This window comes from Dromaius novaehollandiae, chromosome 2 (assembly GCF_036370855.1).
Source record: "Dromaius novaehollandiae isolate bDroNov1 chromosome 2, bDroNov1.hap1, whole genome shotgun sequence".
In the NCBI taxonomy this organism is placed as follows: domain Eukaryota; kingdom Metazoa; phylum Chordata; class Aves; order Casuariiformes; family Dromaiidae; genus Dromaius; species Dromaius novaehollandiae.
The window spans coordinates 145,327,777-145,347,052 of record NC_088099.1 but is presented as its reverse complement, the minus strand read 5'-3'; the positions used below and the strand labels follow the sequence as shown (position 1 = coordinate 145,347,052).

Sequence of the window (19,276 nt, the reverse complement as noted above, 5' to 3'; positions counted from 1 at the left end):
CTTCTTTTCTGTATGTTCACTATTTTTGTTGTTGCCTGCCCCTAAGGCATCATAGTATCCATAGAGGATGCTGAGTGACACAAACAGTACAAGTGCTCTGAAGCTGTGTAGAGAAAGAACAGTGTTTTTAGGTATAGAAATGGTGACTTTATGGGTGTCTGAGTTTGGAAATAAGATTTGTCTACTCAAACTGTCTAGGCATATCACACCCAATCATTTCCCTGCCAATAAGGCTGCCTTGGATGCAGCAGGTTCATGTTTCCTGATAGATGAATTTATTTGAGAACTAAAATATTTAGTCTGACTCATTTTCTTGTCATATCTGTCATAGCTTTTGTTGTCATATGAAGTTGACTGAATTATGCATCAATTTTTGATTGACTCTAAGTGTTATGTTCACAGTATGCAGATATTTCTTAATCAGTTTAAATCAGCAGTTTCTCCATTGAGAACTGTGATATGTAGAAGATCAGTCTGGGTGTACCAGGTGACCTTCACATTTTGCAAGGACATAAAAAGATTTCATAATGATCCTTATACTCTATTACTCAGTGTACTACTGAATCCTCTCAAAATATACATTAAAACTTGCTATGACTGGTAATTCCTTAGTAGGACAGACTGTTGTAGATAAAAACTTGTGGTCTTATGCATTAGTGTAACATAAAATATATTGCTTATAGGTTATAGTTCGAGAGCTTTACCGCCTCTTTTCCTTTAAATTTAATGGACTTTACACTTGAGTATAATAGCTGTGCTCTTTGAAAAGTCCCTACAGTGTTTGTGTTTGGGAAGCATTTTCTACTCCTTGATCTCTTCCCCCACCCCCAATTCCTGCTTGGAGAACTTCTGTATGCCACCATAGCTACAAAGCAGAAAACATTCTCCCATTCAGTATATGGCACTTCCTACAAACCATTCAGTTGCTCATTCCCTGCTGAGTAAGAGAAATGACCTGGCAGCACTGGCAGTGTTCTCCTCCCATACTTTTTATTATTATCTAGAGGCACTGGTGGCTGCAAGATACTAGCCCTATAAAGAAGAGGACATAGAGTATCGGGTAATTTGGTGGTGGTGTTTCCCCACTCATCAAGTTAGTAGACAGATGGTGATTATCATCTGAACTGGAAAATCAGCTGAGAGCAGCAGCTCTCTTCTATATTGCACTTGTATAGCAAAGCTGCTATTCATTCATACTTGCTTTTTATTGTTAAGTATATGTGCATGTACATAATATTTCAGTTCTTCATCCAGTTCTTTTTTACATAATGCTTTCGTAATGTTTTTATTTAAGTTTCTCCAGGACTGAATGAAAGCCATACTGTAAATGGAGGAAGCTGGAATGAGAAGCCTGTAAAAATCTCCCCACAGATTGGTGTAGGGGAGGAAAAATGGACATCTGTGTCCTCAGCTACAGCTGGGAAGAGGAAGACAGAGACATCAGCCTGGGGCCAGGATACTGGAGATGCTAATGGAAATGGAAAAGACTGGGGTGTAAGCCTGGTGGGCAGGCCCTGGAAAGAGCGCTCTTTGTTCACTCCTATTGGTAAGCTATTCTGAGAGAATTTTCTTCATTTAAGAAATACCATTTTATAAAAATGTTCAATAGTGAATCTCTTGAATAGCTTTATGCTTATGTGTTTAAAAAAAAGAAAAATCTTAGAGTGGTCTAGTGAAATGTGAATCAAGCGTTTTCTTGTTGTAAGTTCTGACGTAATGGTTTATTTTCTGCGCCTCTGATTTAACTGGGTTTTCAAAGTGTATCTGAAGCAAAAATCTTTCTGTGAAGGAAAGTTATATAAAAATTTTGATTTCTAAAATTCTGATAGTAAATGTTAAATCATTTTGATATGTAATCTTTTTTTAATATGAATTTCTTCTTAGAACACAGGTCATAAATCAGTTCTGTTGATCCAGTACAAGATCAGCTGTATCTCCGTTATTTCTGACAGATGTTTGGTTAGGCTCCATGAATGAAGATTGTTCAGCTCTCATGACAGTCTCTTGAAGTATTTCACTGGTTTTCCTATTACAAATTCTTCAGTCTTCTCCAGTATAGTTTTTAGACTATTGCCACTTGTACTGTCCAGAATAAACAGGGAGAGGAGATATTGCTTTTTGTCTTTGCAACAACCTTCTTAATAGCAGATACTGCATTATGGTCCCAATCTTTAGACTAAGTGGTCCTAGTTTCCTCTAGTGTGGTGGGTTTTTTGTTTGTTTTAGTCAGCAGAGTTGCTTCAATATAGATGTCTTCCATTTGTCCCACATATCTTGATGTGGTGCTTGAGACTGGACCTGATATTCCATCAGAAGCTTTACTATTGCTGGGTAGAGCAATGGTTTGTTTCTTATTCTGCACTAACGCAGTATTTTTTTTTAGTGACTGTGAACAGCTTGAGGTTGTTATGTTACCAAGGGTAAATCATGCTCGATCAGGCTGATTGCCTTCTTTGTGGATGAGGGGGGAGCCATGGCTGTTATTTACCTCGACTATAGTACAGCTTTTAACGCTGTCTCTCACAATATTTTTGTGTCCAAGCTAGGGTGTTATAATTTGGATGGCTGAAAAACTAGATGGGTAAAAAAACTGGTCAAGCCCAGAAGGTAGTGGTTGATGTATAATACTTTGTGGAGGCTCCTAACAAGGGAAGTTTCACAGGTGTCTGCGCTTAGACCTGTCCTGTTTATCATCTTTATCAATGACCTGGAGGTGGTGACAGAGTATCATTCACATCATATATGCAGATTACATCAAACTGAGGGGGGACCAGTCGATACACTCGAGATCAGGACTGCCATCCAGAGGGACCTAAGGAGGCTGGGGCAATGGACCAACAGGCACTTTAGGAAGTTCAACAAGCACAAAAGTGCAAAGCCTTGCAGCCAGGAAGGAAGAACCCCCAGCTGGGAACTGACTGGCTGGGGAGCAGCTCTCTGGGAAAGGGTCCTGGTGGACAGTGAGCTGAATTCGAGCCACCGCTTGCCCTGGCAGCAAAGGGCACCAGCAGTAGTCTGGGCTGTCGTAATGGGAGTCAGTAGATAGGAGGCAGCTATTATCCCCCTCTGCTCTGTGCTCTTTAGGTTAATCTGGAGCACTGCATCCAGTTTAGGGCCCCCCATTACAGGTAAGGCACTGATCAGCTGGAACAAGTTCAGCAAAGGGCAACCAAAATGGTTGAGACTGGAGCACTTCTCCAGTGAGGAGAAGCTGAGAGAATGGGGCTTGTTTAGCATGGAGTGGGGAAGGCTTCAGAGGGACCAAACAGCAGCCTGCCAGTACCTGTGAGGTACTGCTCTACCCAGAAGACAGAGCCAGGCTCTTCACAGTGGTACATGGCAGGAGGACAAGAGACTATGGACACAAGTTGAAACAAGAGATTCAGTCTGCAGAAGGGAGAAACTTATTCCCCATGAGGGACCGTCAGGCATTGTAACAGGTGGCCCAGAGGGGTTTTGTGCTGTCTCCATCCTTAGAAGTTTTCAAGACCCAGCTTGATAAAATTCTATGCAACCTGGTCTGACCTCAGAGCTGACATTGCTTTGAGCAGGAGATTGTCCTAGAGAGCTCCTGAGGTCCCTTCCAGCCTCATTTATTCTATTTGCACTTCACTGTAGCCCCAGTAGTTTTTGTTTAGAGCAGCATTCTAACCAGCTATTTCTTTGGACACATTTGTGCCACTGATTTTTTTCTGCTTATTTTTTTTTCTACCTTCTAGTTGACATTCAGGTATATCTTATTTTTTAAATCAGTATCTCCTGTTTGTCAAAAACTGTTCTGAAGTCAGTTCTGTTCTTCGACATATTTACAACTTGCTCCAAGACAAGCAACCTCTACAGAGTTAAAAATACGTTTTTAATAACATAGATGATAATAATGGGAAAAAATGTAACAGTATGAGGCTCAAAGTACAGTCTTCTCCTTTGCAAAAAGTTTATGTATAGAAATGGCTATAGAGGGAGAAATACCTTAGTTGAATAATTGTTTCAAATTGAACGTTCATACATGCGTACTTCTCTCAGTACTGATTGTCACTTAGTAAGTGAAATAATGCCATCGATTATGTGAAATGTTGTTAATATGGCTGGAGCTTCTGTTTTTCTGACCCCATTCATGGTTAAATAGCTAACTTTATTTTCAGCAATGCCAGCAGTGGGAAGTTAGCTCTTCTTTTTTTCTTTTCTTTCTTTTTTTTTCCTTTCTTCCCCCACAGCTGCTTGGAATGTGGATGCAAGGATTAATACCTCTGAACAGAATTCTACTTCTTTCTCTTCATTTGGATTAACTCCTGGAGTGTCTGGTATGTACATCCTTCCAGAGACTTTCCCCTTGCTTCTCCCCCACCAGGATGAAATAGAATTTGCCAAGTGTTGTTAATTTGAGTCTTTCCCACTGTTCTTTAAGAATAGTCTTGCTAGCTGTAAACAAATTGAAGACAGGTTTTTATCAGAGTTTGGAAAGGGGTTTTTTTGTTTGTGTTTTTTTTGTAGTTGCATTCAAATTATTAAATAAAGTCAGTGTTTTAAATTCATAATCAAGAGCTAGATCAGAAGGTAGTACTTCCTGTTCTTCTTCATATCCTTCCTGTTTGTGTGTTCACTCTAAACGATGGGCATAAGGGATTGCTCAGTCATTGCTTTGTCTCAAGCTGGAGATCTGAAGTTTGCTTTCTAGGAAAGTCTGTTTACTCTCAACTTGTTTTTTTCATCAAGGAACTGAAGCACTACTTTCTAAATATGTTCCTTAGGCAGGATTTGAACTCCTGAGTCTTTGCTCTGTAGAATGGGTGAGAAATCTGAACTCTGGACTTACTTGTTTCTAAGGGTGAAATTGCTGTAGAGTACAGACCTGGCTTCCTAACAACTCTTGCGTGTTAAAACTACTGACATCCTAAGTGTTACAGCAATCTATTAGTATGTCAAGTTTTCTGCTCTTGCTTGTATACTCCCATGGTCTAGCAACCTTGGCATGGCTGTCTTCTTTTTGGAGGTAGTTGGCAAAGTGCTTATGCACTTCAGGCTATGTTTACTTGCTGTTATTGCAGTCCATAGTCTGTTAACTGAAACTAGAGCTCAGTGTCCTACACCTCACATTAGTGCTTCATTTTCTACATGCACATTGTGCCAGTATAGCCAAGAAGTTATGTATGCCAGGGTATAATTTATCAGACTTTCCAAGGAACTGACAGCGGTTCACTCAAAGACTGACAGAAAGCCCGTTTTGAGGAACGGGAAGAAAAAGAAGTCTTAACTATACAAAGGGTTTTTTAATATGGAAAGTTACATTTCCTAGGGGAGCCATTTAAATTCAAGTTCAGTCACTGGGCTAAAACTTAAAAAAAAAAAAAAAAAAAATAGTAAATAAAATGAGATGACTTGTTTGAGATTAATCTCCAATATTACCACTGCAACCTTAATTTAGAGAGAAGCACAAAGACAATGAAGTATATTCATCATCTTTGCACATTAGCCAACAATGTTGTGATGCAAAGAGACCGTTTTGCATGAATGTTTATAAAGTAGAGAGAACCAAATAACTATATTCATATTTAAACTTTGTTTCAAAAATAAGTCTCATCTTAAAGTTGCATGTTAATTTCTTTCATTATGGTCTCACACTTAAGTAGTTCTAGTTTCGTCCTTTTTTCCAAAATTGTTTTTGTTTCATGATGCCTTATATTTCAGATGGTCTTAAAATAGTGATATTAGGTGTTTAGTACTTCCTATTATCATGACTGGTATTGGCCTTATTGTTGCTTTTCATGCATCATGCTGCTTTTATGTTCCTGAAGTGTTTTACTTGAGAATTGGATGTTTTCTTAGTAATGAATAATTTAATGCAGTGTAACTTATCAGGTTTCTTCCTAGCACTCTGGGTCATTGGGTTTTGGTTTTTTGTTTGGTTGGTTTTTTAGCTACTCTCTGTAAGAGTTCTTGCTGGTACAGGGATAACTTTACTACCCATAAAAATTCATTGTGCTTTCCAGTTTAAGAAGACTGCTGTAAGTCTTATAGAATGCTGTTATTTATCCTTCTTTTCTCATCCTTCTTATCTATCTTAATCCTTTTTATCTATCATCTTATTCTTATCTATCTTCTCCTTCTCCTGATCTATCCTTTTTATCCTTTTTTTCTTTTCCTGTTCTTCCCTGACTTAACTTTGCATCTTCCATCTTCAGTTCCCTTGTTTTCTGAATATATCTCATTTTGAAGAGCTTAGTAGAGTTCCTGTCCTTCTGTGCAGTCTTTAGAGGCATACTTTTTTTCTTTGAGCCTTCTGTCTTTCCTTCTTATTTTGCTTTGAATTTCTTTACCCAAGAAAATTCGTGAAGCTCGTAACTAACAAGTACAATTGTGTTTATTCCCTTCCAGGATCCAACAGTGAGTCAGCTGCTCAGGCTGGTGCTTCTGATTTTCAGTGGGATTTAAGTCATGCTCAGCCCCCTGTTGATGACGAATGGTCTGGGTTAAGTATGTTCCTCTAAAATGCTCATAAACAAAAATTGTAATTTCCATGTCTTTACAGTGTTGTTACTTCTATTATCTACTTGCATTAGCCAGTAGCTAGCCTCTGAAGAAAAAAATGAAGTATTTTACTTTTGTAAAGCTAAATATCAATTTGAAGGAAGCAGATTGCAGGAAAAAGTATTTTGATGGATGATAAGAGATAATAATTACATTTTTAGACAAAATAGTTGGTTATCAAAACTCGGAGTGAAAGAAAGCTCATGTATTTTAGGGTAGTTCTGGCTTTTGCTAAAAAAGTTGATAATGAATTAAAATAGTTAATTTACTGCGAATTATAGGAAAAGTCTACTACAAGACTGGAAAAGATGTGTTGGTATTAGATTGTATTTGTACTGAGTTTGCTTTTATGTATTGTATTATATTGTATCTTACTGAAAACTTAATGTGACATAACTCTTGTATGTAGTCCAACTTGCTTCCTCATTCAGCAAAATTAGGACGTTTTAATATGCATAGAAGTATTGGATAGAGGTCACTGAGATTACTTGGGAATTGTAGTCAAGCTCGTGTTTGTTCTCCCCTCCTGCTGATTTCAAAATGTATGCTGGTAGTTCTTATCACAGTCTCTCCCAAAATCAGGGCTGTAGTATAATGAAGTTACAGGCATATCCAAATATTTACTAGCAAAACTACCTGTGAAGAAAGCTTTGAGCCCAAGGTCACCTTTTGAATTGTGTTATAACTGATATTTTCATTTAATCAAATCTAAGAATGTTTGATTAAGAACAGTAATGTAGTGTCTGTCATTAGGTGATTAACTTTAAAGAGAAAGAAAAAACTGACCAAAAAGGCTGCTTTGCAGTCATTAAACAAAAAATTCTTGTTAGAAAGAAGATAACACACAAAAGTAGAGTGGAAGCACTTGACAAAATCATTGATTCCACCAATTCTGGCATGACCATTCTGATACTAAATCATTTCAGAACTTACCTTTTCTCTTGTCTGGGTTAATGATAAGTAAAGCACACTTCAGTTAATCATCTGAAAATGATCATTTCTCTGTATTAGCAAGAGCATAGTTTATTCACATTTCTGAGTGGAATGTTTATAGCTTCTGTTAATACAGTCATTTTGTCATAGATTTCAAGTAGTTGGAGTGTGCTAAAAGAGAAATAGGGGCAATAATTAAAGTTCAAGCTACTGTGATGCACCTTACTGTGGTAGCAGGTTTAGTACAAAGAAACTTGCATGTACAGATACTGCCAATGTTTCATTTTTTATTAAAAAAGAATGGAGAATTTTCTTTAAGAAATTGGTGAGAAGGCAATAGATAAGCCTATTAATTGTTAGCTATGTTAAGCAGCGATTCATTATTCAGATCAGTAAATTCTTGTATAGACTGTCCAAAGTATATTATTACCTAAATATTTTAATATTTAGGTAATATTTTTACATAGAAGGAAGAGATTGGTCTTGGAACATTTGCTAGTAAATGTAATTGGGTTTATTACTGCTTTTCTTTTTGACTTAAGTTTTCAGATGTTTAAAATGAATCCTGCCACAGTTTGCAGACCAAGTTTAAATCTTCTCCCTCAGTTTGGCATAGTTTAAGAGTAAGAAGTATTTGCGATGTTGGTCTTTATTTTGTGCTTATAATTCTGTTACAAGGTGTTCAGTTTTGAAACCCTCTTTCTGTAACTTTCTACTAATTGACGTGTTAATCTGTCATTCATGACAACATAAATGTGTGCCATTATAAGTGGACGCTAGTGGCAAAACAGAGTACGGGCTTGCAGAGCCTTAGGAAAAAATAAGGTATTTAAGAATGTCAGTGATACTGAGCCAAAAGTCATTCTTTAAGTTTAACATTTTCAGATATGTCACTTCTATAGAATTCGTACCAAAAGTAAGATTCGTCAGTGTTATTCACAGTTCATCTTGGTTTTTTCACCAGCTAGGAAGAAGGCTTAAGATGGAGAACAACTCTTAAATTTGTCCCTCTTTACACAGTCTATTAAAATGTCTCAAAGCAATTAAATCTAGCTAGCTGCTGCTGTGACTAGTTGGTAATCACATTGCTCTGTAAAATAGACAAAGTTTACTTATTACTCGCAAAGTCCTCCACTTGTCATTAAAATCTTTATATTTTTCAGAAATGTGGCAAATGACTATATTATATCTTGATATCAAGAAATGGTTATTTGCACAGCATTTTTTTTCTAAGCTATTAAGAGCACCACTAGAGTAAGAAGGCATTCCTGAAAACCTTTTTAATCTTTGCAGATGGGCTTTCTTCAGCTGATCCCAGCTCTGACTGGAACGCACCAGCAGAAGAGTGGGGAAATTGGGTAGATGAAGAAAAAGTTGCTTGTGTTCCACAGCCTGAAGAGACATCATCAGATGTTCAGAAGGTAAAGGCAGTATTTTCTCCTAAGCTCTATAACTTTGTCCTTACCACTGCCTTTTCTTAAAATGACCGAAGAATGATGATAAAGGGCATCTCTTGTCTCTGTTACATTCATAAAAGCCGCACAAATATGGTAATGTGTACACAGAGAAGGAAATGCTGAATGTTCTTATTGAGAGAATAGAATCCACTCTCTTCTAATGAGCTCTGTGTCAAATCTTACTGTCTTATATTAACGTAAGGTATTACCTTATCACTGCGTACTAAGAGAGGTTTCAGTCCTTCTTCATAATTGCTCTTTAATAATATTTTTATTCTGTATGAAAAACACTATTTCCATGACATTAGCTCCATTACCCTTTTCATTCCTAACTCCTCTGTGTTTCCAGATAGCATGTTAAGAATGTAGTCTTTCTAAAATGAACTGAACAGATACAATTGTATTCACTTAAACATCGATATGTAATTAAATCCCTTATAACTATTATTTTTAGGCTATAGTTTCATTGTGCTTCTAAATGTTAAATCCCTTATATTCCCATATGAAGGCTTCAGATAATGAAAGAGAAAAAGCAGACCCACTTCAGAGTTCTGCAAGTGGGAAATCCAAGAAAAAGAAGAAGAAAAAGAAGAAGCAGGGTGAAGAGGCTAACTCTCCTGCAAAGGTAAAATCTGGACAGTCTGTAAAGCAGCTTGTGAGGAATTCACAAAATGACTTTATTTTTGTTTATTATTGACTTAATGCAAAATCCTTTTGTGGAAAGATGAAGTTAATTTCTTTATGGTATTGGATTAGTCTACTACTGTTTTGCAAGAATTAAAATGATCCTTAAAGCACTTAACTCTCATTAGCATTTTCTTAATTTTGAATGATTCCATGTCTGACTTATGAACACAGTCTGGTTGGATTTATGGAAATGATGAAATATGAGGAAAGTGTTTATCCTGAATTATTTATGCTCTGCCAAATCATTATCCTGTACCATAGGAATACTGCTAGCAGCAACTTTTTCCTCTTCATGGGACGTCCTCTCGTGTTCTCTTGAAAGACAGCCTCTTAGCCAGCTATGCCCACCAAGAAGTAGAAGAGAAATTGAAGTTCTCTTTTAGGCTGTCTCAAACACAATTATACTAGGATATAGTGGTTTTCTGAAGTACTGTTATAGTTTGATTTATGTGAGATTTGAAGTACCAAGGCCTTGTAACTCAGTAGATAGAGCTATTTTATGTAAATGAGATCTGAACAAGCTGTTATTTGCAAACTGAGGATGGTTGGAGTCTTCCATGTTATTTAAATGGTTAGTAGCTTTTGAAGAATTACTCGGAGAGAAACAAATTTATTGTAAACATAGCAAAAGCAGATTACACTTTGCTTACAATTGAAGCATGCTTTAATAGATTAAAGCAACTACTTTCCTAATAGAAAAAAGCTTTTAATAGTTTACACTCAGAATACATCTCTATTTCTGTGTGTAGTTGGTAGCCATTCGTAACTTGTATTTGTTTCAAGACGTTAGCTTCCCAGCTGAATCTGACTAAGTGAATTGGAGGGAGGAGGAAAGCATTATTCCAGTCATACTAGTTTTGGATTTGTTTCTTGCGATTAGCATGTTTTCAGTCTGGGAGACTCTATGAAGTCAATGTGAATTTGCAGTGTTTTTTTTTTTTTGAGGTGAAGAGGAAGAGAGGATACTCAGACTGCAATGTAATTGCTTTTTATCTTTGAAATCTGTCATGTTCTGATACCCAGTTTCTGATCTCCATCTGTTCTGATATCCATCCATGACTGTAGATATAAGTCATGATTAATAGGTTATGGTTAATGAGAGTTTTCAGAGGTCTTATATGGGTCTTCAACTTAGCAAGTGAACTCTGAAATTAATTTTTTTATTACCCATAAACTACCTTTTAAGCTATATGTGTCAAATAAATCCTATTGTCCAAATTAATATTGCAAATTCATTTATTCTACCATGGGCCTCCCTTGGTTCTGATTTTGAGTTACCTTTTTCACTCAATACATCAGTCTAAACATGAAAGTGAACATTTTTGTTCTATATTTTTAGAGAAAATTAGAGGTGTTCGTTCACAGGAACAAAACGGCTAATACATCACTAATAGGTTGTTCTTCTGTTACAGCAAGTTACTCATTTAACTTGCCAGTACTACTTGAAAATTCACTTAAAACTTGTATATTTATACTCTGAAAATTGAATATGTTCATATAAATAACATCTTACGCATTGATTATACTTTTGTGTTCACTGTCATGTTTGTTGGCTTGAGTGTCTGTCAGAAACATGAGTAGAAACTATTATCACAGCTAGTAAAAGGTAAGATACAGTCTTTCCTCTTCGAAATGAACAGACTTGGACTCTGACTGCATTTGTACAGGGTTCCAGGGAGAATAACAAAAGGAAAGAAGCAGAAGAAACTTCCAGCCTAAAACGAGACATCTGTGGTCCATTTACTGTTCCACCACAGGGTCCTTCTGGTACTTTAAACTAATGTATCTACTCTGTAATTCCTAGTGTAAATGAAAACTTTCCCACCATAAGAGTGTTTGAAGACTAAAGGTTCGGACTCTTAGATACTTTGGAAATCTTTTCAGTTTGCGAACAGAAAAGTTAGTTATACAGGCATCATGGAAAACTGAATTGGATTGCAGAATACTTGTTAAAGCCTAAACTAATGTCTGTATAGATTTTTATCATATTAAAGGTTGCATTAAAAAAATTGTATTAATAGCCAAGCACAGAATTGAGAAAGATCAAATCCCTTAGTGATACTTTTACAGAATTTTTGGAGTAAATTGTTTGATTTTCCCACCCTTGTAATTTCATGCAGGTATAAAGTGCAGTTCATTCTGATAGGGGGTTTTTTTGTTAGTAAATAGCATGAAGAGTATTGCTTTCTGGGTTTCTTTGGGCTCTACAGATATTTTTGTATTACACTGTATAAATTGAGTGTTAGCATAGGCTGACTGTATTAGCCCACTATTCCGTAATTTGTTTTTTAGATTGTTTTTCTTACTGAAACAGATTATGGCATCAAAACTGATCTGGAGGGTGAAGAGTCAGAATATTTTTTACAAATATGGGCTCCTGGTTTTTACCTCTTTTGTAGGACACTGAAGAACTGGATAGAGAAGCTGGAGAAGAATTTCAGGAGGATACCTCAAAAGCTCAACCGCAACAGGAAATAGCTTTTTCTTTGAAGACCATAAATACTAGTGAACCAGCTAAGGTAGGAATAAAGAACTGGGTTTATGTAATTTCCAGTTTTGAAGTCTTAAAAGTTCATTGAAGCACTAAGATTGTCTATGATAATGTCACAGTGAGGATGCTGCTTCAGGCTACATGTTTATGAAGGTGATTGGGGTCTTGAATTTTAGATAATAGGTCAGTTACACTGAGTTTTAAAAAGCATGTCCTCTCTGAAAAGCAATATTTTCTAAACTTCTCATGACTGCCAACTTATTTTCTTGTTTGAATATATAAATAATACTTTAAAACTCTGAGATCTGGAGAGCTAAGAACTAATAGCTCTTGAGAGTAAGACAAATATCTTACTATATTTTATTTTTCATTGCAACAGAGTGAAGTGTTAACCCAACTTTTTATATTCTCACTTAAATATAGTCTAAGTTTGAATTCTAGTAGCTATGCTGAGCTTAACGTTAATGATTGAAAAATAAAAGCTTTTGCTGAACCATTTCATAAACTGACCATTTGCTTCAGCTGGCAGTTCAAAGATATTCTACATAATAGGAGCTCTCTTTCACCTTTCTCCAGCCAGCAGGTTCCTTAGGTACTATTATTCTACAGGAATCGCATCGTAGGAAAAAAAAAATTAATTTTTCTGGTGGTATTGGTTTTATCTTCTATAAAGAGTAGTTAATACTACTGAGACAGCAGTTCAGTATCACAGAGCATCTGTCAGAATACTGAATTTTACATTTTTATGTAACAAATGCTTGGTATTTAAGATAACAAGGTCTTAAAGTTCAAATGCAGGTGGCTTAAAATGGAAGCTTTTGCCAAAGGCTAGAGATCACCAAAGAAACAGTCTTCCCTCCTCCCTTCCCCCCCCCCCCCCCCCACCCCCTCCATATTGGGCTGAACGTGTTAGGGAAAACCTTTGGCATCTTTCAGCAGGCACAGACTTTTATATTGAGAGATGCTGTTAGAAATCACTCATAAGTAATAACTTGTGAAACTTATTACTAACTAATAAAACTCTGTAGAATCATGCATATAACTACTTGTATCAGCAAATTGGTCTTGTTGCTTGTTTCAGTTTTCTTTTCTGAACTGATTTGTTACTGTGTACAGTAAACACAGAAAATCTCAGCTAAGAGTAGTTGCGAGTTTTTAGCATTCAGTATCAGTAACCACTTCCCTTCATCCAGAAGTCAGACAAAAATACCTCATTTGGAAAGATGTGCAGATAATGCTATATGCAGCTGTATAATTACCCTTGCAGTAATACTCCATGCTTTAATGTTCAGGCTGAGACATGTTCACTGGTCTGCCTGTAACAGCTGTATGCCATTTAAATCTTAATTGAGTGGCTTTACATGCAGTTGCATAGTAACTCAGTATTAACAAAACTCTGAACAATACCAATGACCTGAATCAGTTACAAAAGAGTTCCCAGTTGTGCCAGGTAACTCTTCTTTCTGCTTTAGAGGTCACATCAATCCTTCTATAATTAATGATTTTGTGTAGGTGATGATTGCTAACCATTAGACAATACAGAATTGGCCAAGCTGGAAATCCTGCAGCATGGAAGATTACTTTCTCAACATAGATGATACAAAAAGTTTTTTGGTTTGGGTTTTTTTATTATGGTATTAAGAGAAATATTGCAATTCTAGTTCAAAAAAATCAGTTGCTGTATAATGGCACAGTAAACATCTTTCGTAAAAGGTTTAAGAACTCTTACCCTCTTTTTTTATGTAAGCTATTAAAGCTCTTCAACTTCATGCTTGGTGTGGTATGGTAAAAAACATAGATATATCTGGTTTTGGTCTTTTGTATGTTCTGATTAAGGTTTTTTTGTGACATGCTTGTATGTTACAATGATGGAAACAGTACCAACTGATATCTAGGATCCGTATACTTCTGGGTTGGATGTAGACTTCACTGCTTTGTTGTGACAGTTCCAGGTCCTGGTTGTTGTGGCACAACTACAGCCATAACTTTTTAACAACATGCTAAAATTTGGGGGTTTTTTGCTTGATTGATGCACTGTTCCCTAATATAATCTTACTTGAAGCCTTTTGCTAATAGGTGACCTGCTGTGGGATCATATGGCTCTCTTACACTCTTTTTTGCTCTGATATTTCTACTGGAACATCAATTTTTTTTTTTTTTTTTTTTTTTTGGCATTCCAATTTCTGTTTTACTGCACTTAATTTCCAGTGATACACAGTAAGCTACGCTTAGTTTCTCTGCAGTGGGAACCTTCAAAATGCAATGGATAATTGGAAAACACTAAGAATATCTTCTGTATAGCAATTCATCCTACAGTAGTTTCCATTGAAAAATTTTTGACTGCTTTTGCAACTGTCTGAAGTTACTGTAATATAAGCACAGGGCATGTTTGGACCAGTTGATAGAAATAACTACAAACACTTTCTGAATACTATAAAAGTTTCATCTTTTGAGTTACATATTTGGACCTATTTGCCTTGAACAAAAATGCATACAATGTGTCACTGTGTCTTGCATCTATTCTGCATATGTGTAATAGAATCTTTTTAGAGTCTAAGTGATTTTTACATTGTTCTCCCTTTCTCTACACACTATGCATTTTAATATAGATTAACTTGTTTGGTTTATCTTTGGTTGTATACAAGTAAAATTTTTGGCGCTAGATGGCAGTCATAGTCTTACAGCTTTGATTAAAATTTTAAAGGATTTTAATATTGGCTTAATTTTTCAGTGCCATCTTCATAGTATCTGCCAAGTATGCTGCCAGAAAAGACACTGCATAAGAATGCTTTACTGTTGTATGATTTTATTTAAGTTTTGTAATTATTTTTCTGGGTTTTTTTAAATAGCCTGAGGAGGCTCCTTCGCTTGCTGTTTCTACTGAGCCATCTGTAATTGTATCAGAAAGTGATTCTGACAAGATCACTTCCCAAGTGCCACAGATGCTGCAAGAGACAGATGTTTCTAGTCCCAATATTAAGCAAAACAGTGTGCCTCCTCCACAGAGTAAGTATCTCAGTACAATTCATGCATCCTAATTCAGGGTGTAGTTTCCTCCCATAAGCATTCTGATTACATGTGCTTTAACCATGTGATCTGGGTGTCAAGTCCAGTATTTGTGTATTTTGTTTATATGTCTTGCTGTATTTTAACTTTGGTAGAAGAAGTTCAACAAATGTCCTTTCACTGTAAGGAAAACTGGCTTCATATGCTGGAATGACTGTGGAGATGTCTATTGGCCTTGTACAGTCCTCACCAGACATTTGGACATACTCTTTGCCATCAGGACTAGAGTTTCATGCTGTGACTAAGTAGTTCTGCCAACATGATTTTAAAGGCCTGTTTGCAAGTCTTCACTGGCACAGATGGGTGCTAACCTACCAGTTGACAAGATGTTTAGCAATCAGAAATTTGGAAAAGTATGAGCAATTGAATTTTCAACCTACTGGTTTTTTCGCTTCTCAGCTTAGCTCATTAACATCTTCCCCTTCTCCCCTCTCCCCCCCCAATGCTTCTGTGAAATGTAGTAGTCATGCAAAAACACACGTGCTAAGTAGCAAGGTGTTGGGTGATGCTTCCCCCCCATAGCTTAACAGTGCATAGCTCAACCTGAACAAAGGAAGGTTTGTTGCATTTTAAAATTAAGCTGTGCCCAGAGGTCTCAAACACATCCTCTGTTGCACTCGGAAAAGATACTTGTACCATAATACTCACCTAACACTACAAGAAAGATGGTATAAGGGATGTCAGGGTATGAAAGCTTTAAAAACAAACAAAACAAAGCACCACCACCACCCCCCACACATACTACTGAAGCTTGGTTTGAATTAGACTTTTTAATAAATACCGACTTTTCATAAAAAATTCCTGGCTAAGTGCTGAAGTACTAAACTTGTTTTTAACAACAGCAGAAGAAACTAGACTTCATAGTATTAACCTCACTCAACTACATTAACTGGCTTCTTGGTTGTGAAGAAATTAAAAACTGAAACAACAGAAAATCTTTCAAGTCAGTGTCTCAATTTACTGTTTTTATTCTGGTTCTAAGATGTCAAGGTTTTTATTACTAAATCATGCCTCAGGAAGAACAACATCTTTTATTTTCAACATATATTATGTTTTACCTGACTTACCATTTCTGATAGCCAGCATGTTTTAAGGTAATCTCTTTCAATAAACTAACATAGTGCTTCTTTATTTGATTCTGGGTTCCACATAACCACATCTTTACCTGATTCCTGATTTTAAAAATTAATCTTCTGACAGACAAGGGTCACTTACATTTCGTGATTAAAAATGGTGTAATCTGATAAAAATGAACAATTAATGTGCATTGTTTACATGTACATAATTTCAAGTTAGTCAAAAAATAATAATGACCTTACTGTAAATCTTCATTAAGTAAGAAAATGAATGACCTCCTTTGTGTCTCACTTCTTGTATTTGTGATGTAAAAAAGGAATTTGAAATTAGCAAATAAACTTTTGTTTTAGCTGCATTTTCAATTATCCTATTTGGGGTAAGAAGGTAAAAAGCACTCTGCTTTCAAAAATCATGCTAGTTGACATTTCTGAATAGTGTCAGAATATGGGATGTGCTCTTGAGTATTTTATAAGTCAGTTCTACATAAACTTTCTCAGTCATAATGCTATAGTTATGTTTTGTTTGTTTAACCTTTTTAGCAAAGTCTGAAGAAAGCTGGGAATCCCCCAAACAGGTCAAAAAGAAGAAAAAAGCAAGAAGGGAAACGTGAATTTCCAGAGATGGACATGTGTTGCTGAATATTATCATGAAGATTATGCTGTTTATGCAATAATTTGTGAACATGTACAGAATTTTATATAAATTTCAACCAATTTTTAAAAACAGAACTGCTGTGAACACAAACATCTTTAAAAAGGAGTCAAAGGAAAGTAACTATGGTATAGAAAACAGAACATACTACATTTGAAAGACATTCTGAAGAGTGTTTTTTCCAACTTATGGAGAGAGATCTTAATTAAAAACTGGTTTTACAACACAGTGCCCTGTTTACAACAGATTATACTCTCATCTACAGCTGCGGATAAATGGTTAATTTTAAGGGTGTTCTGTAAAATAATTGTCTGTACAATAGTGGGTGTTTCTTGCCTCTCTTCTGAGTGATGCATTAGAAGCACAGAATGTCTACCATTTGAATTTGTTTCATGCCTAAATCAAAGTGCTTTGATTAAATACATAATCTGCCATATCTTTATAGTAAGTTGGTTAGCAACTCTGCTAGCTATTAAAGGAATCACAAGTGCAAATCATTAACTATTTGTACAGTCAAACCTTCATGGTTTATTATATGAAGTTAACACAATAAAACTGCTTTGAGTTAAAAGTTTGAGAATGTGATTTGAAACTTGAGTATGGTTCATGAAGTTATTTTTGATAATGTCTATTACCTTACTTGAATTGTTGAAAATAACAATATATTTTTAAGAATGCAGTAATGTGCATAAAATTAGTTTTTTCTGCTTCATTCCTTACAGATATGTTTGATTCAGACTCCAGTCTAAAATTGTACCCCTTTAACTTTTAAACTCATGGAATGAATTTAAATCAAATGTCCCCTTCTCTTAGCATTTATTTACTACACCCAATTCTGTTCTGTATTACTAAAACTCTGAAAAAAGCAAGGTGAACTGTTTTCACTCACAAATTATATGGGATTTCAAAAACTTTTTGAAGAATTGGCGTGGCTTCAGACAGCTTTAATTGACATTGTCTAGACCAGTTATCAGGAACACTTTTTCTTTTTTTTTTTTTTTTCTTTTTTCTTTTTTTTTTTTTTTTAACTGCCTTAACCTGTAGTATATAGAATGTGTCTAGACTTCTGGACAGGAGTTAGTGTTTTTATAAAAAAAAAAAAAAAAAAGAAAAAGAAAAACAAACAAACATTCATGCAAGTATAGCAGTTGTAAAATAAAGAACCTTTCCTGCTTGAAATTGTTAATTAAAATGGTGTTTTAAGATGTGTTGTCATTTCTAGGCACTGTGTAATTACATGCTATCAAACTGGCAGGTGCATTTGTATCTATATGGTGCATGCTCAGCTGTGTACATTGTAAATAGCCTTTACAAAAACTTGTTTGGTAAGGATGGTAATTAACATCACCTGTTGAATTCTGTTACAGAAGAGCCATGATTTTTTTTTTTTTTTTTAAATGGCTGGCTTTTGGTTTTGTGGAACAAACAGAATTGTTAACAGCTGTAACACATGGTACTGTAGATCAAAAATCTTTTACTGTCTTACTGTACTTGACTGCAGTTCAGCAGTATTGCAGGGCAAGAATAGTTAATGAAACAAGCTGGGTTTAATTGTACTGAAAAGGCACCTTGCTAATGGAGAGCTTTCCTAATAAATGGATATTAACTTGCACAGGTATTAACCCCTGTATATCAAGAATATGCTTACATGTTCAGAAGTTTTGTTTAATTCAGTGACATTCTAAATCAACTTGTTACAATAAACTGAGCATATTGACAGTATTGATTTATTTACTTGGGAGGGGTTAATGCTTAAGATTGAGACCTGTCAGGATTTATGTAAACTAAAGTTAGAACTGAAGTACAGTTTTCAAGGAGTATTAAACACACAGACTGAATATTACAAAATCACGTAGAGTCCTCTGCTTATAAATAATACTTTCATTTTATTTACTTATCTCTTTCTATGTAAAGGTAAAACAAATAGCCTTTGAATTCAGGTTTGTAATGTATGTCCAAAATGTGTTTCCAATCTGTATTGTGCTACAAGCCTCTTTTGTGGAAAACATGATGATCTTAAGTATGAAAGACTGCCCTCAAGAGCTTTCACTGCATAAGTCGTCGTTTTTTTGGTTTTTTTTGTTTGTGGTTTTTTTTTTTGGTCTCTTAAAAATAAAATTGGTGATAGTAATTGGTTAGTAAGCTCTAACTCTTGAATAGCTTGTCATTCTGAATAAAAATTAGCTAACAACATAGGAAACCTGCTAATAACTGTTACTGCTAGGCAGCATCATATAAATGCATAGCCTTCCTGTCAAAATGTTACCTATTTAGCAGCACCTCTTCTTGTGTTTTTCTTTTTTCAAATGTGCAGCTTCAATGTCTTAGAGAGTTAGACTTGCTTTATTTGACATTCATTAAAGAGGTAGTAACTATATAGCATATTGTC

General features: G+C 35.6%; 1 protein-coding gene across 3 annotated transcripts in view; it reads left to right on the top strand.

Annotated features, from left to right (window-relative positions):
- MTDH (metadherin) overlaps positions 1-18,915 on the top strand; it is a 34,002-nt gene extending 15,087 nt beyond the window's left edge. For 2 of the 3 annotated variants that reach the window (XM_064507694.1, XM_064507692.1), the window contains 8 exons: positions 1,295-1,546; positions 4,215-4,301; positions 6,373-6,471; positions 8,752-8,879; positions 9,424-9,540; positions 12,002-12,121; positions 14,943-15,099; positions 16,776-18,915. In XM_064507694.1, the coding sequence (XP_064363764.1) occupies positions 1,295-1,546; positions 4,215-4,301; positions 6,373-6,471; positions 8,752-8,879; positions 9,424-9,540; positions 12,002-12,121; positions 14,943-15,099; positions 16,776-16,846 (1,031 nt within the window). In that variant the 3' untranslated portion in view covers positions 16,847-18,915. The remainder of the gene's footprint in view (positions 1-1,294; positions 1,547-4,214; positions 4,302-6,372; positions 6,472-8,751; positions 8,880-9,423; positions 9,541-12,001; positions 12,122-14,942; positions 15,100-16,775) is intronic. The other variant, XM_064507693.1, reaches the window with a different exon arrangement.
- The last annotated feature ends 361 nt before the right edge of the window (positions 18,916-19,276 follow it).